Genomic DNA, 11,593 nt, shown 5'->3' with positions numbered 1-11,593 from the left:
ATGGAGATGTTTGCCAGGCAGTGCTTTGTTTGGATACTTCTGGAAGGAGCCTTTTGTTTGGTAAGTAAAAGAACTAGACTGTGGAAAAATTGAGCAAGACGGTGGAAAGTACTCAAGAAGTGTAGTTGTGAGCCATTGACACTTTACATAAGTCTATGCATTTAAAGTCTTCTTTTATTTTTCTGCTACATTTTACATATAAATAATAATTTGTATGCCACCATATATTTCTGTAAAGAGGTTATTATGCAGTTTACATGCCAACATATCCAATAACCTGTTTAAATATGATGCATTTGGGGATTTTAATCTAAAAACAGTATTTGTTTAGTTTGATCATCAACCAGATTAAAAATGTAATAACATTGAACAGATATTCTTAGAGAATTAGAGTGAGTATTCACTGAATCCCTGATCATTCTTATTCATTTATTTCCACTAAATGTCTAAATGTCTCTCCTAAATGTTCTGTATAGTTGGTTCTTGGGCAACATCATGTCAACTTCACCATCAGCAAGAGGGCATCAACTGAACCCAACAGAGACCAAGACCCTTCTTCACAGAAAGACTGGGCCCGTCAAACTAGGAGTTTGATTCAGAGCACTAAGCTACCCATCAGTCCTATAATTCCTCTTTCAAAGCAGGGACTTCTGGAAATACTTGGAGGAAACTCCCAGTCACACACCAACCCGTCCTTAAAGATAAAGCTTCGTCCCATTATGAAAGTCCAAGCAACGTCTAAATTCTCCAGAACGTTCAACTGACGGGGACTTTTACTCAAACATTAAAACCTTCAACCTGAATTTGCTAATAATGGGCAAGATTGTGGATCACGGGAACGGCTCTCTTGGAGTCTACTTCTGCCACAACTCCACAGGTGTGGGCAACGTGTCCGTGAGCCTCGTTCCACCGATGAAAGAGCTGGAGTTTGATCTGGAGCGTCAAAGCGTGGTCAACCACAAAGACTCGAAGACGTTCATGTGTAGCACTAGAAGCCTATCTTCTGGCCACCAGTGGCAGTACTGAATGCTCTGCAGCTGAGCAGCATGGCAGTTGCTCAGCGATGAAGCAGTCCTGTTAAATTTTTCCTAATATAGATGCTGATCACAAGCCCATATCACCATCATGTCCAAGTTAGATTTTATGCATCCATGTAAAGAGATGAAAGTGACAATAACACCAAGAGACACTTGTTAACCCTCAGGGCATTCCCTCCTCTTAGGTATGGGCCGTGACCTCGTGAGCTGAGTTTAACCAGGAGGGTCATCATGTCTGTCTGGCACACAAAACAACAGATACTCTGCAATTCAGGCCTGCCCGTCTCAATCTCATTCTCTTCTTCCCATTCCAGATTTGTTCAGAGGCAGCGCTGAGTGTCAGGTTCAGCTACAGTATCAGCTGTCAGGGATTGGAGTCTGATCAAAGTGGGGTATTGAAAAGAGTGAGATCCATACCCAGACTCCTAACCGTACAAAGAAGCCAAGGAGCAAACCCCCCTCCCCCGGGAGTTGTAATGGGAGCGGCCGATTACTCCTGTGTACCACAGTCACTTGGGCCAACCTGAGGGAGCCACAGTGGACGACTGCATGCAGCCAACGATGAGGCCTTGCATTGCATAGGCCAAAACTAGGTGATCCCTAATCACGCCATATAGTGGGAATTCTGTAAAGCTCATTAATTGCAGCAGACAACAAACCAACATTCACCCTATCCTGGTCCATGTTAATCTGGTGTTAATCTGTCTGCTGCTTTGTGATGAACTATCCTCCCCTTCCCCCTCCAAACCCAAGATAGAATTGTTTAATGTGGTCGTAACAGTAGTACATTATGGGAATTATGTGTTTTTTTACTGCAACAGTCTTGCTTCATTGATACACTGAGTTTCCTACTAGCATTTTTATTCTTGGAAAAAATTTGTTTGTGAACAATCTCTCTCCCTCTCTTTCTATATTTTTGGTATTATTAAGGTATTATTGCAGATTTCTATTCCCTTTTGGATCAGGTTCTCTCGGGTCGGATTAAATGAAAGTATCAGATGTCACTAAAACCAGATTACAGGATGATTAAAATCAGCCATTTTAACTGATGAGCAATTGATGTGTTCATTGATTCACGTCACTTCTGACTTTGCACTGCATCAGTGATATCTGATACTTTCATTTAAATCTGACCCTAGAGAACGTGATCTTACAGGAAAAGTAATCTAGAAATAATACCAAAAGTAAAGGCAGAGAGAGGAAAGAGATCGTTTACAAACAAATTTCCTCCAAAATGTCAATATGACACCACCTTGAGCTGCACAATAGAACAATTCTTTTGTATATTTTTGTTTGAGAAAACAAATTACAGAGATGGGTCCTGTTAATATCAGATGTCTTTGTTTATTTGTGTGATCATTTATTTACGTTCCTTGTGATATAACTTTCATGTGTTGCTGCACATCTCTGCTGGTTGTCTGTGAGAGTGAGCAGGACACGGTGCCTTCAATTTATTGTTAGATCCTGGCTCAATTTTCTTTCCCACTCCTTTGTTTTTTAGCTGTATGTGGATCTGTATATGGATCCCGTTGGGCCCTAGCCTCATTTTGAGGCCTCTGCTCAAAAATTACATTCCCATACTAAAAAGACTGTAATTCTGTAACTACAAGGTCTATTTTAATAAGTTTGATGTTATATTAAAGGCAACACTTGTGAGATTTGTTCAGATGTGTAAATATTGTGTATATATTACTGGTTAATAGTAAATGAAGATGGCACACAGCTCAAATTGAAAGGTTTCTGGTTTTTTCCCGAAAAAAAAGCACTGAATGCATGAATATCTTTTTTTAATGATGCATCTGAAAGTTTAAACCTCTCCCAAATCATAGCACAACATGTCAGCAGTCTCTCTGCACATTTTTACTTTGATAAATGGAAGAATAAAAAAGTTAGATAGGTTTAAGTACAGAGAGGTCACGCAAGGTCGTCATTTTGGAACCAGCTGTTGCAGCTGTTCCATTATACTTTTATAGACTATATAACTATATATTTCACTTGTTTTATCACTAATAGTGTTCAATCTATCCTAATACAGCAGTTTGGCATCATTTTGAGCCACTTTGAGCTCTCTGGGGGTGCTCATATCTCTCCTCCATGGAATTTTCTCGTCTCTGTCTGTGTCTATGTAGCCCTTTCTAAGCCTATGAGTGGCGGATTTCAGCATGTGACACCTCGTTCGATCTGGAATAATCTCAGGAATGCAGTAGGAGTAGCCTTGAGTTGACTGACAGAATTTTTAGTCACTAAAAATCCAAAACCGTGCCCCTCCACCACCGAGCGTAAAATGATTCGCCGAACAGTAAAAGGACGACCATCTGACAGAGACACGGCGAGCACAAGTCTGAAACGGATTACCATCAATTTCCAGCGTTGTTCTTCCAGAAAATCATCTCAAGGTACGATGCATTTAAAAAATGTTGCTGTGTAGCTGTGTCTTTTTGTGGGGCTTGTTGGCTGTAACTTTGTAATGGTTTCAAGGAGAGAAATTTGGAAGATATGGATGGATTCTGTGTTGAATCCTCATGCTTTCTGATCAATGGGTTTGCCATGATAGCCGTAGCTTTTGTGTTGATATCTGAAAACGGAGCACGTAGCTCGCCGAGTCATGGCGAAAAATACTTGATATTGAGGTACATCTTCTTGAATATTATATTAGTTTGTGTATAATTGTGTTTGCAGTGTGTGAAATGGTTTACATGATTAATTTTACCAGACTTTTTTCTTTAACTGAGTATATAACATGTGTGTAACATCATTATATTCGTTTCTGAAAAGTGCTTTGTACGACAATAAGGAAATGTTAAAAGAAGCATGCAAACCTCATGTTCAGATTAAAGACATCTTGCATTTCGTTAAGTGGAGTATTGATCTCATTTTCTATTGTCCATAGTAGTAGGTTGTGTGGTTGCTGCAAGCTGCCAGCATCACTTATCAATTTAATCAACAATGACCAGCCATGCATTGAGAAACTTTATTTATATGTTCAACCTTCATTATACATGATTGGTTACTTCTTATATGATAGAAATCTAATGATAAGAACCCCGGCAAAGAAACTAAGGATACACTCGATAAACATCTTATATAGTGAAAACAACAAAAGGCAAGTGATTTCAGCTTCAGTATGCTGCACATTTACGGTTATAAAGCTAAATTACTTCAATTTTCAGCAGACCACAAAAACAGAACACAACACAAGGAAAAAGCCTCTCCAATAGAAATACAATCTAAAAGCAAATGTATGTTGAGTGATTATAGAATATGGATCATCTTTGAACGCCCTACACCAGAGTTTTGGCTGCCAGCAAACTGACTAGCAGGGTCACCAGAGGGGCCAACTGGCCCGAGGCACTGCTCGGATTCACCATTCTGGCTGTAAAAGAAGAATTCAAGTTTACATAAAATGTATCCATCAAGATTTGTGTCATCAAAAGAGCAAAAGTCATGAGGAGATAAGAGGGGTTTACCTTTCCGATTGAGCGGCATGGTAAGTGGTCCTAGTGAGATGCCCGTCATGGCATGCTGGGATACGTCCCTTGCAACTCGGTTGTGGTGGCCTGGGTAGCAGTGCTGCAGGAAAACAACATTAGAGGCTTCTGTTAACGCACCTTTTGATAATCTATCCAAACTCATTACGAACGCACACAAACACAGTAGCACTTACAGCAGTGCAGTTGTTGTGTCTCTGAAGACACAGGTGGACTTGGCAGTGCAGGTAGATGGATGAAAAGTTGTTAAAGGTGAACATCTTGAAGGAGAATCGGGCCACAGTGGAGATGCCGTTCGCAACCAGCTCTACTGTACCATCTGCTGGGTTAGGACACCTGGAGGGAGATAGAAGTTACAATGTTACCAGCTGGACTATAAAATAAACAGGGTTAAGTTGTGAAAGTGAGGGAGGGTGGAGCAAGTGAAGAGAGGCCCTTCTAGAGTAAATCATTTTCTGGGTAATCAAGAACCAGTGATCAGAGTGCTGAACTACATGAAGTTGTAATAGCTTGTTTACTCTTCATGTATGAGATCCCAGCGGACAGGGTAGCTGGCGAGGTTGACTGGCGTGGCCCAACAAGAGTCCACAATGGTGGAGATCTGCCTTCCATCGACTCCTTCTGTCCGAATCTCCACATATAGCCTCTCGTCAATTTCTGTTTCTATGTGCCTGCCACTGGCCAGTGGGTAGCGGAAGCCAGCGTCCTGGTAGGGGATCATTCTCACATGATACTGTCCATGGCCTGATTGAAGCTTCTTTCTCACAATGCTGCAATAAAAAAAACAAAGAAGTTGACTGCACTTGAGAAGGACCAATTCACTGGCTAGTTCTTGGTAACAACGTCTTGTTGACGCATTCACATTCACAGAACTGGGACAGACTCCTCTGAATGTTTTTCTTTTTACTGTTCTTTTCTTTTAACTTTTCTTCGTATTGTTGGTTTAAATGGCAAGTTTATTGATTGCATTGGGTGCAGAATGTGGGTAGTGGAGAAATTACAGAACATTTATGACAACCAATGGCTAAATTATAACTAACAATTTTCAGTCTTTTTCATCATCGAGCATCACTGTCACAAAAAAGGTTTGAGGTGCAGATGTAGCACTGTTTAATATAAGGTACTGTTATTGAAAACATAAATATTGAAACATACGTCATGACATATCACTATGGACATATGTTCACTATAAAAATGACTGTGTTAATTGTATTTAGTTAGCATAAAACATATAAAGTAGATGGTGTTGTTATTATCACCTCTCTACAGGGTTGATGCCCACAGCCATAGACAGGGCCTGGGTCAGAAGGTATTCACAGCAGAAACGCAAATGAATGCTCCTCTGGCGGCTGATTAGCCCTCCATGAGGGTCCACGTCGGCCTGGATGGTGTTCTCATAGATGAAATGGGTTCCGTTGCTCTTAAAATTGAAATGACAAAACGGGAAACCAATTTTAAGTAAGTTGCTTGTACTTGTAATATGTCTGATGGAGCACATTAACGTGTAAAATGGACTGTACCCTGAGAGCTGTCCCACACAGCTGGTCGTCATTGTTAAATTGGAACACCAGTCGTCCGTCCTGGAGAGTCCCATTGCAGGAGTCATCTCGGAGGTGGAGGGCGCTGGAGTGGAAGCCAGCTTCAAACAACTGGCAGCGCGACACAGACATGGTGCCTGAACTACTGGAACAACTGAGGGACGAGTCTACGTATGAGAGAGAGAGAGCTTAAAAAAATTATTCTGCAGTGTTTGTAGCTCATCTCATTGTTAAAGCTGCACTAGTCAATATTTTCCTGGATTAATGAACTACTATATATGTAATTTGAAAGGTGTTGCTCATAGTGACAAACCCACAGAGTTGTGACTCACAGATATTGTAACAATCCGGTTTATATTGACCATTTAAAACATTTTAACGCTGTTTCCATGAAATCATATTTCGTCTCTCCTTTAGGCATTGTGCAGGTTTCACATTACTGCAATACCCATGCATAGCCATTCAGATTGGCTTTCCTTTGACGCAGAATTTACTTTTTTTCAAGACTGTAATCTTTAGATTCCACATTCCGTCAGTCGTGCACAGACAGAATTCTAAGCTCTGTGATTGGATATTATGGCAAAAGAACTATGATAAACCGACACCTGAGTGGATATTATTGTTCTGTGGTCTTACGTTGGTGTATATTTCAAAAACAATGTCATTGTACTATGAAGCAATTTCTACTACTAATCTTACACATATCACATCCGGGATCTGTAAAACAAAGCAGTGTTTCAAATGGAGCTGCCCTCACCGTAACTCTCATTGTTGGGCCGATGGTGGTGCTCATCACAGAAGCAGCCGTACACACCATGCTTCTCACCACACCACTCATACTCTGTGCAGTCCAGCTGTTCGCAGGGGTCTGACTCAGCTATGGAAATTGTGGGGAAAGGACGAGACAAAGAGTGACGAAACAAGTAAAAAACTACCTTTTTCCACAAGTAGGACAAATGGTAAAGTTCTGTTAAACTAAGGATTATACCTCTCATTCATTGTTTTGGCTGTCCATAAGCCCAGTGCAAACTTACCACACAGCAAAGCAGAGCGCCACTCAGGGATGTTCAACCCCAAAACAGAGCAGGTGCTCTCGTAGGCGGAGACTGCAGAACACAGCATGCCATTGGCTGGAGTGTAGAGGCAGAGGTCATAGACACAGGAACTGAAAAATGGCTGTGGATCAGAGTGCAGGTGACAGGCACTGAATGGACCACTACTGTTGGTGATGACACTACAGAGCTCAGAGTATTCTTCCATAAAGGGACAGTCATCCAATCCATCATCACTGCTTTCATCAGTGGATCCACATCTAGAAAAGACATTAAACGTTTAACATTTGAGCTGACTTTGTTTATTCTGACATTTTCCATCATATGTGTATTGTTGTTTCTTTATGTAGTGAAGGATTGTTAACCCTTAAGCAAGTTCTTTTCATAACATCTCACCCTGGTTGGCTTGTGGAGGATTTCCAGCTGTGTCCAAAGTGATTGTCATTTTGTGCCAAAGTGCCATTGGGCAAGACTTTGTCATCTGAAGGATCCCTGTTGAAGTTTCCACACATGCCTGTGACTCTATTTTGATGGTATTGGCCCAGTCTGACCAGTAAAGTGCTCCGGCCGTCAAAGTGAACTTTCAAGTCAACGGCATTGACCACGATGTAGCGTCCCTGTCTTACTACCTGAGCTAATGTTCCCACAGTGGTGGGAAGAGACACCTCACTTCCATTTACCTGGAAGGAAGAGAGATCAGAGAGAGATGGACAAGAAGGGAGGAGGCAGTTGTTTGTAATTAGACTACAATACAGAGATACAGAAGGTTTTTCATCTTGCAAGTAATGAAGAGCTTACCTTTACTCTTCTGTTGGGTCCAATCCTGACATGCACACTCTCTAGTTGATTTGAGAGGTATACATCCACTACTGACACAAACGACACACGGTTGTTGCCACGGTGATTATTGGTGGCTACTACCTGAAACTGTGTTTCATTGATGCCGGGGTTCACACTCTCAGTAATGATGTATGAGCATGTGCCCTGGAAATGGGCCAGTGCCCTATCAAAGGTGATGTAGTGTGGATCGCCCGTAACAGTGCAAGTAGACATCTCATCAAAACAGCCCAGCTGGCCATTTCTGATGGTGCACTCTTGTGTAGGAGTGCAAGATGCAGCAGCACAGCGCAGATCATTGGGAGCACGGCATTCACACCGCTGGGAACAACCCTCTGTCCAGAAGGATTCACCAGCCTGTAACATGTGAGAATATGTTCATGTACATATATTTATACAACTTGTGGGCTGTGTATAACAGGTCTAATACTAATAAAATGGAAAAAATAAAATAAACTAGAACTACTACAACGACAGCTGGTCATGGTACAAAATGACAGTTGTGACACGCAATATATGTAGCACAATGAAGTAGCAAATATTTGGTTCTCTGTCAACAGTATTTTTAAATATCTTGCTACTTGATAATTTTAGGCAAATGAGGATCACTTTTAATTGAGCACACTGATGTTGATAGAGATGGGCAGATTAAAAAAGAAGACAAAAGGATTCTGATATCTGTGATATAAAAGAGTTGCTTGACCAAAGTGAAATGATTATGTTCAAAGACTGAAATCACAGAGACTGTCAGATGAATTATTCGGGCACAGTGATACAAATCAGGTATCTTATCCATTTAGAGCTATATGACTTACATTATAGTCGAACCCGTCATATTTACAGCCAGTACCTATGAAAACAAACACATAGATTTAATTGGATACAAATCAGTCTGCTCTGCTAACATCAAAAACAAAAGTCAGTTAGTGAATTTACGTAAATACAACAAAAATAGAAATATATTTAATTGATACATCAACCTGGTATTTGTAACTTGTTAACTTGTAAGTTAAAGCAAAGCAATGCCTTGGGTGTGGTATCTCTGCAACCTCCACACTGGCATAGGATGTAAATTGTGTATTTTTTATATACTGTATGTATGTCTATATATACATATATATATATATATATATATTTATATATATGTATATATAGCAATCATAAACAGCAGTACTAGCTGCAATCCAGGAGGTGGTTCAACTGTAGAAGGACAGAACTGGAGGCCCAGGTATAAAATGCACAGCCCACCACTGATCAAATGTAGAATTGATTTTGTATCAAATTTTGTCATTTACTAATTTTTGTTTTTCATTTTGCTGTATTCATTGTTCTGAATGATCTTTATCCCTTTCCTGCCCCTTTAGACTGCTTCTTCTGCTACTGTATTGTGACATGTGAATTTACCCTCTTGGATTGTTGTTAAGGTAACAATTGTTGTTGTTGGGGTTGCAGTTGTTGGGGTTGCAGTTGTTGATGTTGGGGGAGCAGTTGTTGGGGTTGCAGTTGTTGATGTTAGGGGAGCAGTTGTTGGGGTTACAGTTGTTGATGATGGGGGAGCAGTTGTTGGGGTTGCAGTTGTTGATGTTGGGGGAGCAGTTGTTTGGGTTGCAGTTGTTGATGATGGGGGAGCAGTTGTTGGGGTTGCAGTTGTTGATGATGGGGGAGCAGTTGTTGGGGTTGCAGTTGTTGATGTTGGGGTAGCAGTTGTTGGGGTTGCAGTTGTTGATGATGGGGGAGCAGTTGTTGGGGTTTCAGTTGTTGATGTTGGGGGAGCAGTTGTTGGGGTTGCAGTTGTTGATGTTGGGGGAGCAGTTGTTGGGGTTGCAGTTGTTGATGTTAGGGGAGCAATTGTTGAGGTTACAGTTGTTGATGATGGGGGAGCAGTTGTTGGGGTTGCAGTTGTTGATGTTGGGGGAGCAGTTGTTGTGGCATTATTACAAAAACTGCTTCCACAACAGGATGGTCCACTGCTTATGCTTCCAATGCTTTGCATGAAAGGAAGGCTACCCAGGCTTGCAGCAGCTACACACAGATTTGTAGATGCACAGCCAAAAGCTGGAGAAGTGCTGTACCCACTTGTCACTGTAGAGGAAAAATCATCGTTTAACTACACAGCCTTCATTGTTTTAAGTTTGCTAATTAATTAAAATAAGTAATACCACAATGTAGAATATACTTAAAATATTAGGAATAAAAGTATTTTCACTTCGTACGTGTTTATTACTATACTTTACTATTGAATTATGACATGTAACATTTTGGGAGTATTAGAACATCAAAACTTAAGTGTATTGACTTTTCTTGAAATAACTAGTCACTATAACTGTCATATGATTGTAGTGCAGTAAAAAGTACAATAATTACCATTGATATTTAGTGGACTATAAGTATTAAGTAGCACATCATAGAAATACTACAAATACTATAGAACAGCAGTTCAGGACATGTACTTCTTTACTTTCCTCCACTGGTTGATTTTCCAGATCCCACAAGTAGTTGGTTTGAGATACTTTAAGGTTGTAAAATACTTTTTGGAAACCACGTATGATAAAGACTCACCACTCGCTTGAAGGCAGAGGTTCTCCTCCCCCCTACATTGTACTGGATAAGTACATTGAGAGGTCACGGGGTTACAAGTGAAACACTGTAGGGCGTTAACTGTCTGAGCAGCAGGGACTGAAATAGAAAAGAACATCTTTTGTTTGACAAAGAGAGAACATTTAAGCTTCACAAAATTGAAGCATGTCAAAGTCTATTTCATATTTTTTCATCTTAAATGAGGTATTTATACATCTGTACTTACACGGTAGAGTTTCTGTGTTGCAATTATCTGTGTTGCAGCACTTAACAGATGCAGCTACACTTGCATAACCAATGTTGGCTGAAAATGTCTTAGAGCCTGTGGCTGGACACAGGGAGGATGATGCACACGCCTTGTATATTTGCTGTTCTGTAGTTCCATATAAAGTGGCTACAAAATAAAAAGTTGAGTTCGTCAATAATAGCGGAAAGAACACATAACTCTGCAGTACATTTATTTCATTCAAAAGTAGAACATGGTATAAAGAAATGCCCACCTTGACTGGAAGCTGTTACACACATCGTCTCTGAGGAACATGTTTCTAGCCTTGTGTTTGAACACTGCGGATTTGTGCATGTCTGACATTGAAGTGCCGGATCTGAAATTGTTGTTGGGGTTGCAGTTGTTGATGTTAGGGGAGCAGTTGTTGGGGTTGCAGTTGTTGATGATGGGGGAGCAGTTGTTGGGGTTGCAGTTGTTGATGTTGGGGGAGCAGTTGTTGGGGTTGCAGTTGTTGATGATGGGGGAGCAGTTGTTGGGGTTGCAGTTGTTGATGATGGGGGAGCAGTTGTTGGGGTTGCAGTTGTTGATGTTGGGGTAGCAGTTGTTGGGGTTGCAGTTGTTGATGTTGGGGGAGCAGTTGTTGGGGTTGCAGTTGTTGATGTTGGGGGAGCAGTTGTTGGGGTTGCAGTTGTTGATGTTAGGGGAGCAGTTGTTGGGGTTACAGTTGTTGATGATGGGGGAGCAGTTGTTGGGGTTGCAGTTGTTGATGTTGGGGGAGCAGTTGTTGGGGTTGCAGTTGTTGATGTTGGGGGAGCAGTTGTTGGGGTTGCAGTTGTTG

General features: G+C 41.0%; 1 protein-coding gene and 1 pseudogene across 2 annotated transcripts in view; one reads left to right on the top strand and one right to left on the bottom strand.

Annotated features, from left to right (window-relative positions):
* Positions 1-1,026, top strand: LOC306713258 (neurexophilin-1-like; annotated as a pseudogene). The gene is made up of 2 exons: positions 1-60; positions 477-1,026. The product of its transcript is annotated as a neurexophilin-1-like (transcript).
* Positions 1,027-4,086: 3,060 nt separating this feature from the next.
* Positions 4,087-11,593, bottom strand: part of LOC306713257 (alpha-tectorin-like) — a gene marked incomplete at its 5' end in the record, with an annotated part of 55,127 nt that continues 47,620 nt past the window's right edge. The window contains 7 exons of the mRNA XM_079182905.1: positions 4,087-4,410; positions 4,505-4,607; positions 4,702-4,861; positions 5,044-5,295; positions 5,785-5,945; positions 6,046-6,230; positions 6,821-6,904. Of these exons, the coding sequence (XP_079039031.1) occupies positions 4,319-4,410; positions 4,505-4,607; positions 4,702-4,861; positions 5,044-5,295; positions 5,785-5,945; positions 6,046-6,230; positions 6,821-6,904 (1,037 nt within the window). The 3' untranslated portion in view covers positions 4,087-4,318. The remainder of the gene's footprint in view (positions 4,411-4,504; positions 4,608-4,701; positions 4,862-5,043; positions 5,296-5,784; positions 5,946-6,045; positions 6,231-6,820; positions 6,905-11,593) is intronic.

This window comes from Pholis gunnellus (assembly GCF_910591455.1).
Source record: "Pholis gunnellus genome assembly, chromosome: 21".
Taxonomy (NCBI): Eukaryota; Metazoa; Chordata; class Actinopteri; order Perciformes; family Pholidae; genus Pholis; species Pholis gunnellus.
The sequence above is the reverse complement of the archived record's forward strand: the minus strand, read 5'-3'. Positions and strand labels throughout refer to the sequence as shown.